At 44.6% G+C, this 26553-nt stretch overlaps 1 protein-coding gene across 2 annotated transcripts in view; it reads right to left on the bottom strand.

Moving 5' to 3' along the window:
* Nucleotides 1-7333: 7333 nt before the first annotated feature.
* The window catches only part of crybb1 (crystallin, beta B1), a 34526-nt gene continuing 15306 nt past the window's right edge, over nt 7334-26553 (bottom strand). For both annotated transcript variants that reach the window (XM_063034512.1, XM_063034511.1), the window contains exons 3-7: nt 18910-19052; nt 15551-15669; nt 13201-13333; nt 10387-10529; nt 7334-7641 (exon numbers count right to left, since the gene is read on the bottom strand). In XM_063034512.1, coding sequence (XP_062890582.1) covers nt 7470-7641; nt 10387-10529; nt 13201-13333; nt 15551-15669; nt 18910-19026 — 684 coding nt within the window. In that variant the 5' untranslated portion in view covers nt 19027-19052 and the 3' untranslated portion in view covers nt 7334-7469. The remainder of the gene's footprint in view (nt 7642-10386; nt 10530-13200; nt 13334-15550; nt 15670-18909; nt 19053-26553) is intronic.

Genomic DNA, 26553 nt, shown 5'->3' with positions numbered 1-26553 from the left:
AATGGCCACGAGTGTCAGAAACAGTCAGTGTTTTTGACAGGTTTGACAGCCAGCTGATCCCAGAGGGCTGCAGCTCAGTCACCTGTCTTTCTCATCAGAGCTCATTCAGGCTTCTCATTTGACAAACATCCCATGCGTAAACCTTTATGCCAATGAGGACTGAGACATCATTCAGGAGGTTGATACCCGTGGGTCCATAAAAGGTGAATGTGTACAGTGGAAGTTGCATTTTCTGCAGTGAGTGAGCCATCCATCTCCTGCAGGGTACTATAGGTTACCATAAGACCATGAGACAAAGGAGCAGAAATCGGCCAATTCGGCCCATCAAGTCTGCTCCGCCATTTTATCATGAGCTGATCCATTCTCCCATTTAGTCCCACTCCCCCGCCTTCTCACCATAACCTTTGATGCCCTGGCTACTCAGGTACCTATCAATCTCTGCCTTAAATACACCCAATGACTTGGCCTCCACTGCCGCCCGTGGCAACAAATTCCATAGATTCACCGCACTCTGGCTAAAAAAATTTCTCCGAATTTCTGTTCTGAAAGGGCACCCTTCAAGTCATGCCCTCTCGTACTAGACTCCCCCATCATGGGAACAACTTTGCCACATCCACTCTGTCCATGCCTTTCAAAATTCAAAATGTTTCTATGAGGTCTCCCATCATTCTTCTAAACTCCAAGGAATACAGTCCAAGAGCGACCAAACATTCCTCATAGGTTAACCCTCTCATTCCCAGAATCATTCTAGTGATTCTTCTCTGTACCCTCTCCAATGTCAGCACATCCTTTCTTAAATAAGGAGCCCAAAACTGCCCACAGTACTCCAAGTGAGGTCTCACCAGCGCCTTATAGAGCCTCAACATCACATCCCCGCTCTATTCCTCTAGAAATGAATGCCAACATTGCATTCGCCTTCTTCACTACTGACTCAACCTGGAAGTTAACCTTAAGGGTATCCTGTACAAGGACTCCCAAGTCCCGTTGCATCTCAGAACTTTGAATTCTCTCCCCATTTAAATAATAGTCTGCCCATTTATTTCTTCTGCCAAAGTGCATAAACATACACTTTCCAAAATTGTATTTCATTTGCCACTTCTTTGCCCATTCTTCCAATCTATCCAAGTCTCTCTGCAGACTCTCTGTTTCCTCAACACTACCAGCCCCTCCACCTATCTTCGTATCGTCAGCAAACTTAGCCACAAAGCCATCTATTCCATAATCCAAATCATTGATGTACAATGTAAAAAGAAGCGGCCCCAACACGGACTCCTGTGGAACACCACTGGTAACCGGCAGCCAACCAGAATAGGATCCCTTTATTCCCACTCTCTGTTTCCTGCCAATCAGCCAACGCTCTATCCACGTATGTAACTTTCCCGTAATTCCATGGGCTCTTATTTTGTTAAGTAGCCTCATGTGTGGCACCTTGTCAAAGGCCTTCTGAAAATCCAAATATACAACATCCACTACATCTCCCTTGTCTAGCCTACTGGTAATTTCCTCAAAAAATTGTAGCAGGTTTGTCAGGCAGGATTTTCCTCTAAGGAATCCATGCTGAGTTCTGCCTATCTTGTCATATGTCTCCAGGTACTCTGTAACCTCATTCTTGAGAATCAACTCCAACAACTTCCCAACCACCGATGTCAAGCTAATAGGTCTATAATTTACTTTTTGCTTCCTTGCCCCCTTCTTAAGTAGCGGAGTGACATTTGCAATCTTCCAGTCCTCCGGAACCATGCCAGAATCTATCGACTTTTGAAAGATCATCACTAATGCCTCCGCAATCTCCACAGCTACTTCCCTCAGAACACGAGGGTGCATTCCATCTGGTCCAGGAGATTTATCTACCTTTAGACTATTCAGCTTCCTGAGTACTTTCTCTGTCGTAATTGTGACTGCACACACTTCTCTTCCCTGCCACCCTTGAGTGTTCGGTATACTGCTGATGTCTTCCTCAGTGAAGACTGATGCAAAATACTCATTCAGTTCCTCCATCATCTCCTTATCTCCCATTACAATTTTTCCAGCATCATTTTCTATCGGTCCTATATCTACTCTCACCTGTCTTTTACTCTTTATATACTTGAAAAAGCTTTAAGTATCCTCTTTGATATTATTTGCTAGCTTCCTTTCATAGTTAATCTTTTCCCTCCTAATGACATTCTTAGTTTCCTTCTTATCAATGAAGAGATATAGCAGTCTCCTTTGATCCCAGACTCACTGACTATAGAAAACATCCTTTCTACATCCACTCCATTTAGATCTTTCAATATTCATTAGGTTTCAAAGAGATGCCCCCCTCATTCTTCTGAACTCCAGTGAGTACAGGCCCAGGCCATCAAAAGCTCCTCTACATTAACCCGTTCGTTCCTGGGATCCTTCTCGTGAACATCCTCTGGACCTTCTCCAAAGCTAGCACATCCTTTCTTAGATAAGGGGACCAAAACTGCTCACAATGCTCCATGTGCAATCTGACCAATGCCTTATAAAGCCTCAGTATTACATACAAGAGAAAATCTGCAGACGCTGGAGGGTCTTGGCCTAAAACGTTGACTGTTTATTCTTTTTCATAGATGCCGTCTAGCCTGCCGAGTTCCCCCACCATTTTATGTGTGTTGTTTAGCATTACATCCTTGCGGTGAGTTTCAGAGCAGAACAACACTGAGTAAAAACTTCTTCCCTCACACCACCTTATATGTTTTGCTCCAGATTTTGAATTTAGAGTCATAGAGTGATACAGCACAGAGAAGGCCTTTCAGTCCATCTAGCGTGTGCTGGCCTTGTCTTCTGCCTCGTCCCATCAATCTGCACCGACCATAGCCAACCATACATCTCTCATCCATGTACTTATCCAAACTTCTCTTAAATGCTGCATTTGAAAGTCCATCCCCTTAAATATCACCTTTCACCCTGAACCAATGACCTCTAGTTCTAGTCTCACCCAAACTGAGGATAAAAAGGCTACAAGTATTCATCTTGTCTATACGCCTCATAATTTTCTGTACCAAATTTTGTGTCCCCAATCCTTGAACCATCAATTAATCATCCAACTAACTTTTTAGTCAATTGCTCTGATATCTCAGTGTGTAACTTGGTGAAACACAATGAAGTATAGAATGCTACGGTGCTGGTGTTGCAAGTAAATTGTAGACTCGTTCTAGCTGAGAGTACAGTGCTCCTTGTGGGAGCCACAGTCTGAGCCTTGTCCATATTATCTGGTGAACGGTACAAAACACAAATGAATTACAGTGCAACAGGTGTTTGTCTTTGGATGTGTAAAGCTCTGTGGTGAACCTTGGAACTACTCCTGTGATCTGGACAACATTTCCCTTTCAAACAAGATCAGGTAAGCATTTATTTCTCCTCCTTCAGATTTTCTCATGTTTCAGGTTTACATTTTGTCATTTGTCAGATCCTAAGGCATAAACGTTTATCTAATATTATAAACAAATTCGCAATATTGACTTCTTGAGGAAAGGTTGACTTTTCTACTGATCAGCCCTGGCTGGGTCGCCTGGGTGAGGGATGAGAGATAACTTGGTAGTGGGTGATAAGAGGCGTAGATAGAGCGAACAGTCAGAGACTTTCCCAGGGCTGCAGTGCTAATACCAAAGACCATCCATTTAATGTGAGTGGACGAAGGTTTAAGGGAACTGTCAGAGGCAGTTGCTTGTACAGAGGGTGGAGTGTGCCTGGAATGCACTGCCGAACATGCTGATCCATTAGGGACAATTGAAAGATTCTTAGATAGGCACGTGGATGATAGGAAAAGGAAGGGTTATGGGATGTGTAGGAGGGAAGCATTAGGTTGATTGTAGAATAGGTCAAAAGGTTAACTCAACATCATGGGACAAAGGGCTCATACCGTACTGTTCGATGTTCTTTGATCACCTTGAAAACAATGTAACCTCGGGCATGACAGAATCAACCAGGCAACAGCAAAATCCACTGCCAGGTTTTATATCTTACCCGATTGTGACTTCAGCAGAAACACAAGTCAGGAGGGAACTGTGTAACACAGCTGTGTACAGCTATCATCTGCTTTGTACTGTCACACGCAAACAATCTGATTCCACGTTCCTACCCTGTGGAGGGAAGCTGGAGAGCTTTGAGCTTCAGCTGTGAAAGGGTCATGCACGGCAGCAGCTAATCTGGTGAACGGAGATCCTCGCTGACTTCAGTTCTGCAGTGGGTGATTCACAAAGCAGGATCCTTCTGGAATGATTGTTGTGGGTACCTCCCCCAGCCATGCACCCTCCCCTACCAGCTGCCTCCCAGTAGTCACAGCTCTGTTCACAGCGTTGTCATGTGAACTGGTTGCTGAGGCAGTCACAAAGACACCAGGCAGGGCCACAGCCACACACCTGCTGTGTTCCGTCTCTCCACCGAGAGACTTCCTTCGAGAATGTGGCAGCTCTTCTCTTCATTCGCTTTTCAATAGAGGTAGCCAGCAAACCCAGCATTTATTTCCTAATTGTCCTTGAGAAGTGACTACGAGCCACTTTCTTGAACAACTGCAGTCCTCCTGGTGAAAGTGCTCCCACGGCAGAGTTGGGAAGGGAGTTTGGGAATATGGACCCAGTGACAATGGAGGAGCAGAGTTGGTAAGGGAGTTTGGGGATGTAGAACCAGTGACAATGGAGGAATATTTTCTTTGTTAGAATGATGCTTGGGGAGGAATGTGCAGCCAGTGGTGTTCCCACTCTCCTGCTGCTTTTGGTGGTAGAGATGGTAGGTCGGGAGGTGCCAACAGATAGATGGTATGGACTACAACTACTCCGGATGGAGGGAATCATTAAGGTGGAGGATGGGCTGCTTTGTTCTGGGTGGTCATAGAGTCATGGAAAGATACAATAGAGTAACAGGCCCTTTGGTCCATTGAGTCTGTGCTGAACCCTTTTCATTAATCCAACATAAACACCACTTTTATTCTGCTTTCATTCTCATTTGCTCCTCCCTAAATTCTACCGCTCTCCTGCTCATGCAGGACAATTCACAGTGACAAATTAACCTCCAACCCACACATCATTGGAACATGGGAGTAACCCCATGCAATCACAGGTAGACCAGACAGACAGCACTGGAGATCAGGATTGGATCCGGATCATTGGCCAGACCCACTAACTCTCTCCAGTGAGGAACGTGTGTGGGGAGAGGTCCCAAGTCATGCTCGGGCGGTCAGATGCCCCATCACTGCCCATAGTTCATCTCTGGTCGCCAACAGTGACTGGGTGCAAGAGCCTCCCAATATTGCAGCCCAATATCTAGGGTGGGGAGGTCCACAGTTTGTGCATTGGGTGGCTTAAGGACCACTAGTTTCAATGTCCATGGTGTACACTATCCATAGTGTCCTCTGAATCCAGTACCATAGTGTTTGTGTCCACAGTGTCCAGTGTTTATAGTGTCCAGTGATTTTTGTGTCCACTACGCATAGTCGCAATCTATGATATCTAGTGTCCAATATTCATAATGTGCAGTATTCATAGTGTCTATTGTCCATAGTGTCCCTGATCCACGGACTCCATCGTGTCCAGTGTCAGTGATACCATAGTGTCCAGTGTCCCTAGGGTCCAGTGCCCAGTAACCATAGGGTCCAGTGTCATTGATACCATAGTGTCCAGTGTCCCTAGGGACCAATGTCCATAGTGTCCAGTGTCCACAATGTCCAGTGTCATTGATACCATAGTGTCCAGTGTCCCTAGGGTCCAGTGCCCAGTAACCATAGGGTCCAGTGTCATTGATACCATAGTGTCCAGTGTCCCTAGGGACCAATGTCCATAGTGTCCAGTGTCCACAATGTCCAGTGTCATTGATACCATAATGTCCAGTGTCCCTAGGGACAGTGTCACAGTGTCCAGTGTCCATAATGTCTAGTGTCATTGATACTGTAGTGTCCAGTGTCCCTAGGGACAGTGTCACAGTGCCAATTTGTCCATAATGTATAGTGTCATTGATACTGTAGTATCCAGTGTCCCTAGGGTCCAGTGTCCAGTAACCATAGGGTCCAGTGTCATTGATACCATAGTGTCCATAGAGTCTGGTGTCATTGATTCCTTAGTGTACAGTGTCCCTAGGGTCCAGTGTCCACAGTGTCCAGTAACCATAGGGTCCAGTGACATTGATACCATAGTGTCCAGTGTCCATAGAGTCCAGTGTCATTGATACCATAGGGTCCAGTGTCCATAGGGACCAGTGTTCACAGTGTCCAGTGTCCATAATGTCTAGTGTCATTGATACTGTAGTGTCCAGTGTCCATAGAGTCTGGTGTCATTGATTCCTTAGTGTACAGTGTCCCTAGGGTCCATTGTCCACAGTGTCCAGTAACCATAGGGTCCAGTGTCATTGATACCATAGTGTCCAGTGTCCATAGAGTCCAGTGTCATTGATACCATAGTGTCCAGTGTCCATAGAGTCCAGTGTCATTGATACCATAGTGTCCAGTGTCCATAGGGACCAGTGTTCACAGTGTCCAGTGTCCATAATGTCTAGTGTCATTGATACTGTAGTGTCCAGTGTCCATAGAGTCTGGTGTCATTGATTCCTTAGTGTACAGTGTCCCTAGGGTCCATTGTCCACAGTGTCCAGTAACCATAGGGTCCAGTGTCATTGATACCATAGTGTCCAGTGTCCATAGAGTCCAGTGTCATTGATACCATAGTGTCCAGTGTCCATAGAGCTCAGTGTCCATTGTATCCAGTGGCCATAGTGTTCTGTGTGATTAATACCATCATGTCCAGTATCTAAGGTACTACAATGTCCACAGTGTCCAATACCCACCAAGAGTATCTATATTGTCCACTCTCCATAATGTCCAGAAGTGTCCAGTGCCCACTGTCCACTGCCTATATTATCCATAGGGTCCAGCGTCTAGTGACAGCACCCATGATATCAGTCGAGACCAGCGTGCAGAATCTCCTAGACTCCATATTGTTCCCAGTATCCAGACCCCATTGCCAAACATAGTGGGTAATGAGCAACCACACCCTCCATGTCATGTATGGTGGATGAAGGTACAGAGAACCACTGATTTCACGGATCACTGTCCCAACAGGAGAGCACAACAGTACTTCCTTGAGCCTTCATGCCAAAATCACAATACTTAGCTTCTGCACATTGAAATCTGTTTCTGAAAGCAGTTCTATTAAATGGACAGGGCCGTCTTTCAGATCCAGAGCTTCAGGTATCTACATCCCTATAGCTCCACTCTGTCATAGGTCCTGAGGACAAATTCCACCCCTGCAGGGAAATGCGCCAAATGCTGACCCATCCTATGAACCAGACCAAGCTGCCAATGTTTCCTCCACCTTTTTTATTTGCATGGTAAGGTACAGTTTGGAATCTGCTTTACGTTGTAAAGTGCAGAGGAATGCCCTGCTCCAGGTGAATGAAAAATGGGTTGCGAACCGATTCCCTGGGGGACTGAACTGGGTGAACGAACTCTGAGGGCGATGGCAGGAGGAGCCTCCTCACTTGGTGGCCAGCTGGAAGAAGCCCTTCTGATGCCATTGCATGTCTCGGAGACGGCGGATGGACTGGATCATGGGCTGCTGGGCGTACCATTCATTCCAGTGCTTGTAATCCCCCATCTCAAACAGGTACTGGTATCCTCTGTATCCAGGGTACTGGTATCCGACCCATCTGCAGCAGCGGGAGGAAAAGATAAGGTTTAATATTCATTTGATTTGTCACAGAAAACATACAATGAAATGTGTCATTTGCATCAATAACCAATACAGTCTGGGCATGTGCTGGAGACAGCCCATTATGGTCACCTGTCTTCCAGCACCCACATGCTGACAATTTACCAACACTAACTCGTACATCTTTGCAATGTGGGAGAAAATCTGAGCACTCAGAGGAAGATCACGTTTTCCCTCGGACCTTGTTCCCTTGGACCTTGAAGGAGACTAGTGTTGAAATTGCAGGGGCCCTGGCAGAAATATTTAAAATGTCGCTGTCTACAGGTGAGGTGCCAGAGGATTGGAGAGTGGCTCATGTTGTTCCGTTGTTTAAAAAAGGATCGAAAAGTAATCCGGGAAATTATAGGCCGGTGAGTTTAACGTCAGTAGTAGGTCAGTTATTGGAGGGAGTACTAAGAGACAGAATCTACAAGCATTTGGATAGACAGGGGCTTATTAGGGAGAGTCAACATGGCTTTGTGCGTGGTAGGTCATGTTTGACCAATCTATTGGAGTTTTTCGAGGAGGTTACCAGGAAAGTGGATGAAGGGAAGGCAGTGGATATTGTCTACATGGACTTCAGTAAGGCCTTTGACAAGGTCCCGCATGGGAGGTTAGTTAGGAAAATTCAGTCGCTAGGTATACATGGAGAGGTGGTAAATTGGATTGGACGTTGGCTCGATGGAAGAAGCCAGAGAGTGGTGGTAGAGAATTGCTTCTCTGAGTGGAGGCCTGTGACTAGTGGTGTGCCATAGAGATCAGTGCTGGGTCCATTGTTATTTGTCATCTATATCAATGATCTGGATGATAATGTGGTAAATTGGATCAGCAAGTTTGCTGATGATACAAAGATTGGAGATGTAGTAGACAGTGAGGAAGGTTTTCAGAGCCTGCAAAGGGACTTGGACCAGCTGGAAAAATGGGCTAAAAAATGGCAGATGGAGTTTAATACTGACAAGTGTGAGGTATTGCATGTTGGAAGGACAAACCAACGTAGAACATACAGGGTTAATGGTAAGGCACTGAGGAGTGCAGTGGAACAGAGGGATCTGGGAATACAGATACAAAATTCCCTAAAAGTGGCGTCACAGGTAGATAGAGTCGTAAAGAGAGCTTTTGGTACATTGGCCTTTATAAATCAAAGTATTGAGTATAAGACCTGAAATGTTATGATGAGGTTGTATAAGGCATTGGTGAGGCCGAATCTGGAGTATTGTATTCAGTTTTGGTCACCAAATTACAGGAAGGATATTAATACGGTTGAAAGAGTGCAGAGAAGGTTTACAAGGATGTTGCCAGGACTTGAGAAACTCAGTTACAGAGAAAGGTTGAATAGGTTGGGACTTTATTCCCTGGAGCGTAGAAGAATGAGGGGAGATTTGATAGAGGTATATAAAATTATGATGGGTATAGATAGAGTGAATGCAAGCAGGCTTTTTCCACTGAGGCAAGGGGAGAAAAAAACCAGAGGACATGGGTTTAGGGTGACGGGGGAAAAGTTTAAAGGGAACATTAGGGGGGGCTTTTTCACACAGAGAGTGGTGGGAGTATGGTATGAGCTGCCAGACGAAGTGGTAAATGCGGGATCTTTTTTAACATTTAAGAATAAGTTGGACAGATACATGGATGGGAGGTGTATGGAGGGATATGGTCCGTGTGCAGGTCAGTGGGACTAGGCAGAAAATGGTTTGGCACAGCCAAGAAGGGCCAAAAGGCCTGTTTCTGTGCTGTAGTTTCTATGGTTTCTATGGTTTCACAGGGAGAACATACAGACATTCCAGACCACAGTGGGAATCGAACCCTGATCTTACAGCTAGCGCTGTGAAATATTACACTAACCACCTCACGGCCGTGCCACCAGCAGAGATCAGACGTCCTTCCACTTGCCGGTTACTCTGCTGACTCTCTTCCCTGGCACCATCCCTTGGTCCTGTCACAGGAAGACATCCTGGCTCCTATACTCAATCCTTACCCTCTGCAGGCCTTCACATGATTTGTCTCATAATCACCTGCAGTTTCAGAGTCATAGAGGATTACACCATGGAAGCAGGCACTTCGCCCAACGCGTCAGTGCCAACAGTGTTGCCCAGCAGTTTAGAACCATCTGCCCACACTTGGTCCGTAGCCCTCTAAAACTCTCCTTTCCACGGACATATCTAGATGGCTTTTCAAGATGGCCACCTCAGCCATTATTTCTGGCAGCTCATTACAATATGCACCAACTTTTGTGTGGAGAAGCTGACCTCTCTGGAGGTGGTGTAGAGGAGGTTTGCCAGATATATTCTGGAGACAAGGAAGTTTCTATTCTGATTCACCTTCGTGTGAAGAATCTAATCACTTCGGAGGTGGTGTAGAGAAGGTTCACCAGGTCAATTCCAGAAAAGGCTAGACTTGAAGTTCCACTTAAATTTCTCACCTCGGACCATGAACCTATATCCTCTTGATTTTTAGCATGCCCTCCCTGGGAAAAAATCTATCTACCTTCACCCTGAATGCCGCTCAGCCCCCATGATCTACCAGGCCACCCCTCAATCTCCTGTGTTCCAGGGAAGAAAATCTACATGCTTAACTTCAGTACGGCGATATTCAGGACTTGTTTCACCTCCACCTTTCATAATCCAATGATACAAAGACATATACACCCAGAACAAGTGATGTGTACAAGATCGGCTCTCCCTGTGAGTTCCACTCGATAGTTACTCACGTGCCACTGTGGACCCTCACACTGCCCACACGGTCACTGAATCCGTAGGCCCATAGACTGGGAATGTCATCTTCCACGACCTCCATCTTGTTTCCTTGGAATTCAGCCATTTCGTAAAGGCTGATTTTGTGCTCCTGATTATCCTGTGAAGCAGGGAGTTAAAACAAACGGTTAGGGAATCTGACATTTACCTTTTCCACTGCCTTTATTGACGGCTGCTTTTTAACAGGGGGATGCACTGATCAGCAATGAATGGAATCTAACTGGTCGAGGCACAGAGTGGGAGACACCAACAGGCACCAGATGATAGACCAGTATTCCTATAGTGCCTCCACCACACAGTAGCATAGTGATTATCGTAACACTTCACAGCGCCAGCGACCCCGGTACAATTCCACCACAGTCTGTCAGAGGTTTGTGCATTCTCCCTGTGACTGTGAGGGTTTTCTCCGGGTGCTCCGGTTTCCTCCCACATTCCAAAGACGTACCGGTTAGTAGGCTAATTGGTCACATGGGTGTGATAGGACAGAGCGAGCTCGTTGGGCCGGAAGGGAATGTTACCGTGCTGCATCTCAAAATAAAATGGTTTGGCCAGACGAGTTCGTGCAGAGGGCACTGAGACAGGAGGAGCAGCCTGGAATTCAGTGCATTTTGTCAAAGTAGTCTTAGTTTAATTGATGTGTTTCGGATCTTGGCACCGCTGGCAAGGACGGGATTTATTGTCCATCCCTAATTTAACGGCAAGTATGATTACTAAGTTCATAGATGACATGAAAATTGGTGCTGTTGTAACTAATGGACTGCCCCAGGGATTGGGAAGAGCAGAGAACAGCTCACAACTGTTAACTATCAGCTTTAGTGACCTGCAGGAGACAGCGAAATGCAAGGTGCTAATGTTTACCAATGACCCAAAAGTAGGTGGAAGGACTCATTAGAACATAGAACACCATGTTCTATGGCTATTCGGCCCACAATATTATGCTAACTTTTTCACCAACTCCATGATCAATCCAACCATTCCATCCCACATAGCCGTCTGTTTTACTTTCATCCATGTACTTATTTAAGAGTCTCTTAAATGTGCTTAATGTATCTGCCTCTATCCACGCACCCACCACCATCTGTGCAAAAAATTTATCTCTGACATTCCCTCCTCTACTTCTCTATAGACACCTTAACATTATACCCCTGGTATTAAGACATTTCTGTCCTGAGAAAAAGTCTTTAGCTATCCACTCAATCCACTCCTGTCATCTTGTACATCTTTATCAAGTCAGCTCATCCTCCTTCATTCCAAAGAGAAAAGGCCCAGCTTACTCAACAGGACATGCTCTCTGATCCAGGCATCATCCGCTAAATCTCTTCTGCACCCTCTCTAGAGTTTCTGTGAACACTTGAAACACTATGGCATTTAAAGCTGCAGGACAGCTGCTGGAATATTGGATTAGTGTAGATGGGTATTTGATGGCCAGCATAGATACAATGGGCTGAATGGCCTATTTGTATGCTGTGCTGTTTGACCAAGCAAAGGTGAGTCACTTTCTTAAATGAGAGTATTCTTCATGTCCAAGTGCTCCCATGGTGCTGTTGGAGAGTTAGTTCTGGGACGTAGACACAACAACAAAGAAACTGTATGACCAGGAAGGAATCCTCCAGGGGATAGTGCTACCATGCCATTGTTGCCTCTTGGTTAGAAGAGTCATGTGTTGTTTGATTACCCTAGGGGGGTAATTGCTATGCATATTGTTGGTACACACTATAGATGAAGGACTGAGTGAATGGCCTGGGTTATGGGTGGAATTTTTAGCATCCCACTAGAGCAGGAGGTTCCTAACCTTTTTTATGCTATGGACCCCTACCTTTAACTGAGGTGTCTGTGGATGCCAGGTGAGGAACCTCAGATCTAGAGAGAGCAGAAAGGGTTTGTTCAATGCTGAATTTCACCAGCCTCATCTTGTGATGCAGTGCTCATTCAGAAAACTCTTCTGCAAAGTCTCAAGCATAGAAAGAAAGGTGAGATTGTAAGGGGAGACATCAGGTTTGGGTTTTTGAAAGCCTCTGGAGTAAAAGCTTGGGAAGTAAAGGGTTCAGAAATAGAGTGAAACAGGAAGCAAATAGTTACGAGGTGAGAAGGTCCTACTAGTTTTTACAGTGAAGGTGCAGAAGCACAGAAGACATCACAGGAAGGTATATTCAAAGCTGAAGAAAGGGACAAAGGCATTGGCTATAAGTAAGAAGCTGAGAAAGGTTAGCCCTGAGAACCAGACTTGAGCTTTGAGGTCAAGGAGACCTGTTGTTTGGAGAGCTCTCATTTAGAGAGGCACAATAGCATAGTGGCTGGCATTACACTTACAGCATCAGTGTTCAGGTTCAATTCCCACCACTGCCTGAAAGGAGTTTGTACGTTCTGCCCCATGACCTCCGGGTGCTCCAGTTTCCTCCCACGTTCCAAAGACATATGGGTTTCTTAAGGGTTAGCAAGTTGTGGGCAAACAATATTGGTGCTGGAAGAGTGGTGATAAGTGCTGACTGTCCCCAGCACATTCTTGGACTGTGTTGATTGTTGACACAAATGACTCATTTCACCCTATGCTTCAATGTACATGTGACAAATAAAACTAATCTAATCTTTATCTTTCATGTTCTGCCTAGGCACATGAGAGCTGTATTAAAACATCCTCCTTGAGTTTTGGTGCGGAGTCAAAGTGGAGATTAAGGAGTTGCTGATGGAGGTGATGCACCAAGCATATTGTGCCTGTGTGACTGATGAGTTTGTGTTTCACCATCCTTCACGGTCAGGTGCGGACAACGTACCATATAAACCGGCCGGAAGGACATGAAACGGTCACTCCTGTAGCTGTTGGACCAGGAATCCCAGCGAGGGTACTCGCCTTTCTCCAGAATGAACATTTCTCCACGGAAGTTTGACTGCTCATAAGCAACCCAGCTGGAACATGAGGCAGAAACAAACAAGTTTAGGTAAGAGGTAGAACAATTTTCCCAGCAGTTTGGAATCCAAGTTACAGAGAGTAATATGGTATTTAGTAAGTCATCAGTGACTCTAGCAGATATCTACAGATGTACCATGGAGAGCATTCTAACTGGTTGCATCTCCACCTGGCATTGAGGGGCCACTGCACAGGATCAGAAAAAGCTGCAAAGGACTGAAAACTCAGCCAGCTCCATCATGGACACCAGCCTCCCCAGCACCGAGGACATCTTTAAAAGGCGATGGCTCAAAAAAGTAGCATCCATTACTAAGGCCCACCAGCTCCCAGGACATACCCCCTTCTCATTGCTATAATCAGGGAGGGGGTGCCGAAGCCTGAAGAGACACACTCAATGTTTTAGGAACAGTTCTTTCCCCTCTGCCGTCACTATTTTTGCTCTCATTTTATATGAGTTATGTAATTTAATTTATTTTATACATAATTGTAATTTATAGCTTTTTAACGTATTGCACTGTACAACTGCCACAAAACAAATTTTATGACATATATCAGTGATATTAAACCTGGTTCTGATTCTAGTAATAAAGAAGTTTCTCTTATTTTCTCCAGATGAATGTTTGTAGAAGTATAGAATGGTGATGCATATTGTGTACAGTTTTGGTCACCCTAATGAAGGAAAGATGTCATTAAATTAGAAAGTTAGAAGAATATTAAACACAAGATATTCTCCAGATGCTGGAAATCTTGAGTAATGTTGAGTCTTGATGAAGGGGGTCAGCCCGAAGCATCAACAGTGTATTCTGCTCCACGGATGTTGCCTGACTTGCTGCGTTCCTCCAGCATTTTCTTTATGAGAACGTAGTCAGGATTCGTGGGCCTGAGTTACTGGGGGAGGTTGGGCAGAACAGATGTGTACTCCTTGGAGGGGTTGCTTTGTAGAGGCATGTAAAATCATGAGGGGCATAGATAGGGGAAATCCACACAGTCTTTTTTCCCCGTGGAAGGGGAATCACAAAACTAGAGGGCATAGGAGTAAGGTGAAAGGGTAAAGATTTAAGAATGACCTGAGGGACAACTTCCTCAAGCAGCGGGTAGTGCAGGTATGGAACAAGCCGGCAGAGGAAGTGGTTGGGGGGCCATTATAACAATATTTTAAAGACTTTGAACAGGTACAGAGCAGGCGTTCCTAACCAGACCCCTTGGTAAATGGCAGGGGTCCATGAAGTAAAAAAGGTTGGGAACCCCTGGTGTTGATGGACAAAGGCCAAATGTAGATAGATGAGACTAACAGAGGGGCTTCTTCATTGGCATGGACGAGTTGCTCTGAAGGACCTATTTCCATGCTGTATTGGTCTGTGACAGAAGGATAGTACCTGGCCTATTTAATCTGGGCCAGCTCTTTTTGAAGAGCTGACCCATCATTTGGGTGCTGGGGTAGAGATACTCTCTACCAAAGGTGGTAAAAGGTGCACCTTCCCTCCGCTAGCCTGCAGGTCCCCCTTGGACAAGGTGTAGCACCTGCTTAGCCCCGCCCCATCAGGGTCATGTGAACCCATGGGTGCAGATAGTGGATGGTATATATCACAAGTCCTAGTTATGTGACCACTGACACCAGGCACACAATATCTGAAGAGTATTGATAACGGCTGGGATCACCCATCTTGTAAAGACACTGCCCAGAAGAAGGCAATGGCAAAACACTTCTGAAGAAAAACTTGCCAAGAGCAATTGTGGTCATGGATGGAGAAAAGAATAAGCAGAATAAAGACAGACAGAAGCCCGTGATCACCCTATAATACCACACGGCACATAATGATGAAGATGATGCCCCTGTATTCTCCTGCTTTCCCCGCATCCAAGAACATCACATTGGTCCAATCTCAAACAGACTGTCTGATTTGCAGTCACAAGTCCACGAGTGAGATGGCTCAAATATTTTAGCAGCACAAAATAAGATTTCTGCCTTGCTTCTGTTTGGCAGTTTTAAAACAATATGACAAAGTAGGAGATTAAACTTTTTTCTATATTCTGTCTCCAAGGTTCCATTTCCTCCACTGCTCAGAACTTGGGGAAGTTCCACTTTTCTATCCCAGAAACATTTCAATTAACACATGGGAGCTGGGTGAAGCATATCTTCACACAGATGAGGGGGTGTCATATGTGTCTGCTCCCCTCTCTCCATGGACCTAGCAGCTCTTTGAAGGGTAACTTACGGTCCACAAATCACACGGACGCTGCCCACTCTGTCAAAGTTTTGCTCACACAGGTTAACGCACTCGCCGGAGAACTCCATGAATCGGCCCTGGAAGTTCTCCTGTTCATAAATGACGATCTGCAACAAAAGATGGAGTCAATTAGCTAACAACATCACGAAGGATCCCACCGCAATGCTCACGGACTGTTAGTCCCACTCCCATCAGAGAGGAGGCTACGCAGCATCCATACCAGGACCAGCAGACTCAAAAACACTTACTTTCCCCAAGCATCAACACCTCCACTCAATAACCCACCCCTCCACACCCCCAACACCACCACTACCTGTCAGAGTCACCTTATGTACAGACACTCCTGGGCCTAGAGTTACTTTATGGATATACAATCAATCTGTGTTTATCAGATATCTTATGTATTTATATTTATTGTGTTGTTTATTATTGTGTTCATTATCTCTTTGTGTTTTTTGTGCTACTGTGGATCTGCAGTAAGTTTTTTTTATGCTGCATCGGATGCAGAGTAACAATTATTTTGTTCTCCTTTACACTTGTGTGCTGGAAATGATATTAAACATCTTGAATCTTGAATCTTGCTCACCCATGAATCAGAGACTAGTCTTGTTGTTATAATCAGTGTTAATTGAACACCAATCTTCTGAACCTGATGAGATCTCTAAAGCTGTCTCCTTCTTTCAATGACATGCACTGTGCTGGGTAAGGTAAGTTCACACTATTTACTTTCCATCAAACGTCAATGGTGTCAACCTAATTCCCACTGGAACCATTGCTCCAAACCTTTGTCTAGCCTTCATCCTGTGAGCAAGACTGTTGGCACTGATCTGCTAATTATCTTCAGATGAATGTGATAGGATTTGCTCACCTGAGATCACTTGTAATGGACCAGACTGGTAAATGGAAGCTGGGCTCGTTGATGCACAACCCCCTGCCTCAGTGGAAGCAAGGTAGTGTAGTGGTTAGGAACGCCTTCACAGCACCAGAGACTGGGTTCAATTCCTGCCACCGTCTGTAAGGAGTTTGTACGTTCTCCCGGTGACCACGTGGGTTTCCTCCGGGTGCTCCGGTTTCCTCCCATGTTCCAAGTGCAATTAATGGGTGCAATTGGGCAACGCATGATGCAGAAGTTCCTGTTACCGTGCTGATGTCTAAATAAATAAATCATTACTCTGCATTTCTAACGCCGCTGAATGGCTGATAAAGACAGCCAAACACCATGCACTAACATGGAAATGTCCAAGGTTCGCACCCTGAAATACAATATGAATGGTAAAGCAGCCACTTACACTACTCTTCTGGCATTTCCATCAAGTGAGCTTTGGGAAATCCAGATAATATTAAAGAAAGAGATGTTTTTTATTTGTCACATGTACATCAAAACAAACAGTGAAATGCGTTGTTTGCATCAAATCAGACCAGCAAAGATTGAGCTGGGCAGCTGACAAGTGCCGCCATGTTTGTAGTACCAACATGGTATGCTCATAACTCACCAGCTCTAGCCGCATGTCTTTGGAACGTGGAAGGAAACCCACATGGTCATGAGGAGACCATACAAACTCCTCACAGACAGCAGTGGGAATTGAACACCGACCGCTGAAAGCTGGCTCTGTGGGGTGGGGTGATGTGCTAACTACTGCACCACCACACTGGCTCAGAACCCAGGCCCATTCAGTTAGACTCACAAATTTCAATGGTACACAATTCCACAAATATTTTTGTAGCATTACTTAGGCTGCAAGGTTCCTGCCCAGGGAGTCAATTAAAGCAATTCCTGAAGCTGGCCATATTACCAGCTTCCACAGTGCACAGAAACCAAGGAAGGAGGAGGGCTCTGTGGTATCTGCCTCTCTGCACATCTTCATAACTAATGATGTGTTTACAAGCTTGCCTGCAAATAAAGGTCATTGCTTGTTATGCTAAGGAGCATTCAAATGAACCTGTAATATATCCATTTATGGAAAGTGCCATCACAGGCAATCCTGGAAGCTATTGTCTCACTTGAGGTGCTCTGAACTGAGGAGGCAGTAAAGGGATAATCACATTGGTAAATTTAGAGTCAACTACTAGCCAGATGGGGTAAGAGTAGCAGATTTCTTTCCCTAAAAGACAATAGCTAACCAGTAGGGTTTTTACAACAGCTTTACCATTACTATTCCTAATGTAAGGTCTCAGTCCGAAATGTCAACTCTTTATTGCATTCCCTAGATGCTGCCTGGCCTGCTGAGTTCCTCCAGTAATGTGTGTGTGTTACAGTGACCGAGACTACTTTGCACTTAATTCCAGGTTTATGTGATTACTTGAATTTAAGTTCCTTGGACCACAATGTAGGGACGCTAGTCTATGGATCAGTCTTCATGAACAATGGTCAGAAGTTCAGTACCTTGTATGACGTATGTATGATTCATGTATGTTGTCTCAATCTACATGCCTGTGGTGTTGCTGCAAACTAGTTTTTCATTGCACCTGCACCTGACAAGAATCTCAACTTGACTTGGTCTTAATAACTGCTGCAAATATTTACATGTCAGAGGGAATTATACAAACTGCATTTTAGAAAGTTAAATGAAGACTTGACAATTATTTTCAAGATTATTTTTTATATTTATTTTCAGAATTGGAGCGATCTGGCATGACCTCCAGATGCTCTAGTTTCCTCCCACATTCCAAAAAAAAGAACGCAGGAGTTGGGGTCCATGTGTTGTGCACATGCTATGTTAGTGCCAGACATAACGGGCTGCATTTGCAGCTGTCTCCAGCGTAATCCTCGGAATGTTTTTTTTTGATGCAAACGATGTCTTTCACTGCATGCTTCAAAGTTTCAATATTCATGTGACAGATATTGTAATGCTAATCTTTCATCTCCAATTGCCTTTAAAAGGAGGGAGGGAGGGGCCCTGGGTTCAATCGTGACTGGTGGGGACTCTGCGCATTCTCTAGACTCTCCCCATATCCCAAAGAAGTGATTTGCTAGGTTAATTGTGCACTTTAAATGGCCATGTAGAAGGAATGGTCAGATCAGAGGGGAATTGATGGGGATGATGGAAAAGTAAACTAGGATTTGGTATAAACTGGGACCTTAATGGTCAGAGCAAATTGAGGTGCTGACAAGCCTGTTCCCATTCTGTGTGGCTTCATAACTGGTTAACTCATCAGTCAGGACCTATTATCTCTCCTCCTCCTGCCTCTATGAGTGTATCTCAGCCAAATGATGACAAGGAATTTAACCCACTACAGGAGGGATGAGTCTGGCACATACAGGAGCTTTTACCCATTTCCAAAATGAATTCAACAATAAACCAGATCTAAGCAAATCACTGTTACTTGGGGCACAATGTTACACTCACCTTGAAGTTGCCCATTCCTGGTTCTCTGGTCTTCGGGCTCTTGGAGCCTGGAGTGGAAACCTCCCCCGTCCCGAGGTTTTTCTTCTCCTGGGTGGGGCTCTTTGTGGTCTGAGACATTCTGCACCCTCAAGTACGATGTGAAGCTGAGAAAACGAGACAGAAATATAACACATTCCCAATCCAAGGCAGAAAAACTAACTAAATCAATACCCTCACACCTCAAATAATAATTTATCAAGCTCATCAATTTGCAACACAAACAGCTTCAAATTGAATTGAGAATCAGCAAATATTGGAATTTCTATCTCATTTTTTCGAGTTCTGAGTGTTCTCATCATTCTGTTATTCTTAGTAATTCATGACTTTTTCCCTCAGGGTAGATGACCCTAACGTATGGAACCAAAATTACTCTTAACATCCCTTGCACACAAGAACTTTTTAATACTCCAACCACTGATAACCCTCTGCCTCTTCTCTGACTCCTTTCAAACCAGATAGGTGTGCTGGTGCTAGTGCATCATACCAAAATTTCTTCACCCAACCTCTATATTTAACAAAAGCATTTGATCAAAGCTTCTTTCAATATTTTCTATCTATTGCTTCTCGTTGATCCTTCATTTACAAAGCTCTTTCTGCTTGGCCTTTTCCCTTTCGGGCCTTCTGTTTCTTTCTCTCCTCTCTCTGACTCCCAGAGTCTCCTACCTGTGGATCGCTCGTCCAACCTGATGCCTGACAAGCACTCGGTGTTTAATTTATACCCTGGCAAATGCAGCCCTCGAACTAAAGCGGACAATGGATCTGACAGCTCATCAGAGTCTGCTGTCCAAACTTACTGGTCATCACATCAAAGTACTTTTCCCAGGCAATGAGGTGGAATAATCTGAACTCACTGACAGCTGAATCAAGCACGTTGCTTTGTTGAAAGTGATTTACTTGTTGTCTGACCCACACAAAGAGAAGGTCACTGACCTGTGAGTTTTGTTAATCAAGTAACAATGTGTGATCTGTCAAAGTTAAAGTTCAAGTAAATTTATTATCAAATTATGTATATTTTACCATATACTGTCCTGAGATTCACTACCTTGCAGGCTTATACAGGAAAATAAATACATTACAAAAACTATACAGAACCAAAGACTGGCAACAAATGTGCAAAAGACAAATTGTGTAGATAAATAGATGGGTCGTGTTGTGTATTTAATATTTCAATAATATTTCAGTAATTTTGTGTATATATTGCCTGATTAAGCATTCATGTTCATTTAAATAATTCATTACGAGATATATGCAAAATACCTTAATTGCATTCATTATCACACTACCTTGTGATACACGCGCACCTCACTTAAAATAAAAACGAAGCTATATCTGTATTTCAGACTCTTCTTTGAAATTAAGTTAATGTTTTGAAGTTCCAAAACGTAACAGGTATATAGATAGGTATAGCTAATAAATAAATCAATAAAAACTGAGAACATGAGTTGTCGAGTCCTTGAAATTGAGTCTGTAGGTTGTGGAATCAGTTCAGTGTTGACATAAGTAAAACATATGTGGACTGATCTGTAATCTATAAGGTATCAGGTGTGGGTCAGAGGGAAGCACTAAGTCACACGATGTAAACTCAGAAACCACTACCAAGAAGCCAGGCAAACACTCCAAACCAGTTGTGCCCTTTACTGGCAGAACTTCAGTGAAAGAAAGACGACAATTCTATTACACTTTGACTGACCACCTGTCCCTGAGGATCTCACAAATGAAATAATATTGAAAAGTTGTCGCTCTTGTGGTGTCACACAAGAGATTCTGCAGATGCTAGAAATCTGGAGTAGCACACACAAAATGCTGGGGGAGCCCAGCAGGTCAGGCAGCATCTATGGAGGAAGATGGTCAGTTGACAGTTCAGGCCAAAACCCTTCATCAGGATTGGAAAATAAGAGAGCAGAAGGGTTGGGGGCGTGGGAAGGAGTGATGGGTGAGTGCAGGTGAAAGGGGGAAGGTGTGTAGGTGGGGAAGGAAGGGAGAGTGGTCATGATAAAAATGCTGGTTGGGTGATAGAGGAAGAGGCAAAGGGCAGTGAAAAAGGAATCTAGAAGAGGACAGAAGCAAAGGGGGTGGGAAATGAGAGGAGGGAAGGGGCATCTGTCAGAAGGTCTTGTTATGGTTCCATTATATCTAACAAACCTGTAGGTAGATTGAACAAATGTTTTGAAGCACAAAAGTAGGGCTGAGAAGAGGCCTATTGCTGCCCCAGGCCAGTTCCTGGATTCAATGAGATCATGGCTGATCTGTGACCTATCTCACTCTGGTCTACCCAATGTGCTGTATCGAATATTTATCAATCTCAAACTTGAAACTAACAATACAGACACAAGGGACTGCAGAGAGTGGAATGTGGAATGACAGACAAGATGCTGGGGGAGCACAACCAGTCAGGCAGCATCTGTCGAGGAATGTTTTGGGTTGAGATCTTTTATCTGGACCCAATCAGTCCAGGTGAGGGATTGCAACCTAAGATGTTGACTGTCCATTTCTCTCCACAGATGCTGCCTAATCCACTGAGTTCCTCTAGCACCTTGTTCTTTCCTTAAAATGAACGATGACCGGTGCACGCAGAGGTGCTTGCTGGCTCCAATCCAAACACCCCTAGTCCTAATTTGTACACCCTGGGGTCCTATATTCCGAAGTAGTTTCCTTTTAGTTTTCCTTCACAACCAGTTGCAAAGTACCTGAGTGAGTTCAGTATCAAAGTTCAAAGTAAATTTTATTATCAAGGTACATACCATACTTATATCTCACCCTGAGATTCATTTTCCTGTGGGCATGGAGCTGAATCATTATATGGCTTAGTGGAAGTTGCAATGAGCTAATAAAATAGATGGTTCAAATCTGACTTCAACATCAGGCTGCAATTTCAGACCTGCTGTTTTGGTTGGCATTACAAGTTATTCTGAGGCCCTCTCTGTCTCTTCTAATGAATGTGTGACAGTCTGTGGCAACACTTCAAACTAGAGTGTGATCTTAATAACTTACTTGGATGAGGAAGTGGAAGGGTGGGTTAGTACGTTCGCAGATGACACAAAGGTTGGTGGTGTTATGGATAGTGTAGAAGGTGGTTCAAGTTACAGCAGGACGCTGACTGGGTGCAGAGCTGGGCTGAGAAGTGGCAGATGGAGTTCATTCTGGAGAAGTGAGAAGTGATTCACCTTACAGGGTCAAATCTGAAAGCAGAGTCCAAAGTAAATGGTAGGATTCTTAGCAGTGTTGAGGAACAGCAGGATTTCAGGCTCTGTGTCAAAGTTGCCATGCAAATTGAGAGGGCGGTTAAGAAGACATATAACACACTGGCCTTCATTAGTTGGGGAAAGAGTTCAAAAGCTGCTAGGCAATGTTGTTACTCTATAAAACCCTGGTTAGACCACACTTGAAGTATTGTGTTCAGTTCTGGTCATCCCATTATAGGAAGAATGTGGAAGCTTTAAAGAGGGAACGAGGGAGATTTACCAGGATGCTGCCGGGATTAAAGAGCATGTCTTATGAGGGAAGGTTGAGTGAACTAGGGCTTTTCTCTTTGGAGCGAAGGAAGATGAGAGGTGACTTGACAGAGGTGTACAAGATGATAAGAATCATAGATACATTGCTCAGCCAGAGGCTTTTTCAGAGCAGAAATAACTATTACAACAGAACATCATTTTAAGGTGATTGGAGGAAAGTATAGGAGGGATGTTAGAGGTGGGTTATTTTACACAGAGAGTGTTGGATGTGTGGAATGCATTGCTGGGCTGGTAAAGAGACGCTCAGATAGGCACATGGATGAGAGAAAAATGGAGAACTATGTAAGAGGGATGGGTTAGATTGATCTTCGAGTAGGTTAAAAGGTTGGCACAATCATGAGTGAAGTGTCTGTACTATTATTGTAGTGTTCTATAGCCTACATTCTAGAGCAAAGTTCTGGCCAACATTCAAACTTCAAATAAGACCACTTTGATAGGCGATCCTGATATTATTATTGTATTGCAATTTGTGGGATCTTGCTGTGCCATCTGCGACTAGCACGACATTCCAGCAGTGACAACATTTCAAATTTGACTGTGAACCTCTCTTACACAGATACGACACAAAAACAAATATAAGATTCTCCATCAAATCGGAATTGGGAGGGAGTGGGGTGAAAGCTAGTGAGTGTTTATGTGCTGTGTCTGAACCATATTTTTCACTTTGTTCTTTCCTTGAGACCCAAGCTGTGGAATTCCTTCGTATCCACTATTTTCCTTCCTCATTCATTGAAAATCAAGTAGCCGTTGCTCCATCTCACACCCGAGACAGCCAACACAACAATCCGATTTTCACCCGGTTTCTCAATCGCTGGTAGTGTAGCAGCTGGTGTAAGACTTTACAGCTCCAACGAGCAGGGTTCAATTCCCACTGCTGTCTATACGTTCTCCCTGTGACCATGTGGGTTTCCTCCCACATCCCAAAGACAAACAGGTTAGTAAGTTGTGGGCACTGTAGAATTTGGGTATTTGACACTTGAAGGAACAGCTGCCAATAGTAGGGTAATTGCTTCTGAGTTTCCAGAGTGGGAACAGTTGTGATACATTACAGCACTTACAGAGACCCTGAGGGGCATGAACATTACAGTGAAGATATTGCTTATTCAGTAGCCAACGTAGTTCGGTGTGAACAGGAGTGATGGTGAAAATCTTGTAGTTTCCTGAACAGTAGTGATTACTGATGCCCTCTTGTTCGTTTGTTATATCCCATGTCGTATGACGTGGGCGATCATGATCTTTCCATGACCATGATTGTTCTTGGCAAATTTTTCTTGGCCACTGTCAATACTCATCAGGCATTGTCTGCCTGGCATCAGTGGTCACTTGTGACTACCTACCGTTTGCTCCCGTGACTTCACTTGACCCTGATCGGGGGACTAAACACCTTGCCCATGGGTGTCCTGTGGGCTAGCAGAGGAAAGGAGCACCTTACACCTCCTTTGTTGCTGAAGTTCAGCAAATACTTCCTGGTGGCAATGAAACAAAGAAAGCAACTGAATACTTTGTTATTCACACCTTTTCCAGTAAACGATCACTGAAAACAGCAGCCTGTGGCTTTCCCTTCAGAATTGAGCTGTACTACCTGCCATTCTGGAGTGTGGGCTGGGGTCTCGGAGAGATAGGATGATTGCACTATGTCTGGGCTGGAGTTGCTGGAGGCTGGACTTGGAGGCAATTCGATGCAGTGGAGCCAAGGCAAGGCAAAGTCAAGGTAAGGTCCATGGTTTGATCAATTGTAGAGCCGAACCAAACTGGCCAAATTGAAGTGCCCGAGACTGAGGGGGTATTGAAGTAGCAGAGAGCAAGGTTTGGACGATTTACGTGCCTGCCCAGATTGAAATGGTCGGGGTGCCGGGATGGAGATGAGGGACAGTTCGGTTCAGCTCGCTGCTGCACTGTTGTTTGTCTCTGTGCTGGATGAGGCTATGGCCTGAAACTACTGGGCTTCTCGAACAGGAGCAGTGATGCCAGGCTCTGCGGCCTTCAGTTCTGAATGCTGTTTGCATGATTTGTTTTTTTCTCTCTCTGCACAGTGTGTGTTTGACGGTCTTTTGTTTGTTAATGGGCTATTTTGGGTATCTTTGTCTTGTGGCTGACTGTAAGGAGATAAATCTCAAGGTTTTATATAGTATACATACTTTGATAATAAATGTACTTTGAACTTTGAAGATGCCCTTAATAAATGTGTAAAGGACATCAGTAATCGCTACTGTTTGAGAGATGACGAAATCTTCACCCATCACTCCTGTTCTCACTGAGTAATTTTGGCTCCCGATTAAGCAGTATCTTCACTTTAGAATGATCACCCTTCTCCAAGACCGAGATAACCTACAGCAGACCCTGGAAGGATACTACACAGAATCCTTCAGATCCACTGGAAGGATAAGCAAACAATGTCAAGTCAAGTTTATTGTCATGTGCACCAGCACGGTGAGGTACAGGTATAAAGAGAAACTTGCTTGGAGCAGAATCACAGGCACAGAGGAACAGACAACACACAGAATATAAATTATATGTAAATTATACAAGACTGAAAAGGGAGAGAGAAGGAAGACTGTGCAAAAATATGACATGAGTGCACTGAGGCCCTAGTTCCACTTAATCAACTACAGCAGCCCATCCTCGTCACTCCAACATGCCTGGCACCAGACTCTCAAGAAGACACTGCATTATGAAATGGCCTTTGGGAAAATGTCCCAAGCTGGATGGAGGAAACGGTTCGGGAACACTCTCCATGAAGGAATGCAAATTCCCTCCTGACTCCTCGGAATCTGTGGACCATGTGGAGAAGGAACATTCTGGACAGTATTGAGAAGCTCAAAGTCATGCCTCAGAGGACACAGGGGCTTTGCATGTGGGGTGAAAAGACTCCACCTCCCTCCCCTGTCAGCCACCAGTGCCTTGTCTTAGAGGCATTGAGTCATATAACACAAAAACAGGACCTTCAGCCCAATTGGTATATGCCAACCAAGATGTCCAACTAAACCAATGTTTGGCCTTCTAAACCTTCACTACCAATCTATCTTAGTATAGGTTAGGACATGATCTGAGATTTGGACAGGCTCATGTATACAGGGAGTAGTTTGAACAAGGCCTGCCACGTATACACTGGAAAAATCAAGTCCAAAAGATATGAAGGCAGTTGTGGGGGCTGGGGGGAGGGGTTACATGCCAAACCACCAACTGGGATTCGATTCCCACAGCTATCTGTAAGCAGTTTGTATGTTCTCTCTGTGGCCATGTGGGCTTTCTCTGGGTACTCCAGTTTCCTCCCACATTCCAGAGTTGTATGGGTTAGGGCAGAGCTTCCCAATCATTTTTATGCCAAGCACCAATAGCATTAAGCAAGGGTCCATGGGCCCCAATTGGCAACCACTTAGGTTATGGTTCGGAAGTTTCAGGCATGCTATGTTGGCACTGGAAGCCTGGCAACACTTGTGGGCTGCCCCCACACATTCTCGCTGCTTTGATTTGTTGTAAATGATGCACTTCACTGCATGTTTCGAAGTGCATGTGACAAATAAAGCCAAACTTTCTATAAATCTCTAAATGGAGGAACACAGGTTTTCAACAGCTGAAGCTCCTCGGGTGGTATCAGGCCACTTTGGTGGTGATACAGAAATGTGGTTCACAGGTAGAGTATTACACAACAAACAATCTGCTGGTGGAACTCAGCAGCTGAGTTGGGACCCCCACAGATGCCGCTCAACCCAAGGAGCTCCCCCGGCAGACGATCTGTTGCTCTGGATTCCCGCATTGGCAATCTCCCGTGTCTCTCAAGCAGAGCACAGTCGGATGGTTGTGGACCATTCACTTGTAACTAAAAATGAGTGATAACATTGTAAAAAAGATTAATGCTGGTGAGATTTAATAATATATAGACTCAGGCTCTCTGAACAAAGCGAGACTTTGAGTAGTGTGACAGAGAATATTATGAAAGAATTTGATGGGCTGGAAGTAGAGAAGATGTTTCCCTTTGCGGGTAAGTTGAAAATCCATTTCACAATATTTGACCTCTGTGATGTTCAGGGCATTGCCAGATTGTGTAAATGGTTGTTCAGGGGCTGGATTCTGATTACAGGATTCATGTGTT

The sequence above is a fragment of the Mobula hypostoma genome, chromosome 27 (assembly GCF_963921235.1).
Source record: "Mobula hypostoma chromosome 27, sMobHyp1.1, whole genome shotgun sequence".
NCBI lineage: Eukaryota > Metazoa > Chordata > Chondrichthyes > Myliobatiformes > Myliobatidae > Mobula > Mobula hypostoma.
This window is presented reverse-complemented; position numbering and strand designations above follow the sequence as displayed.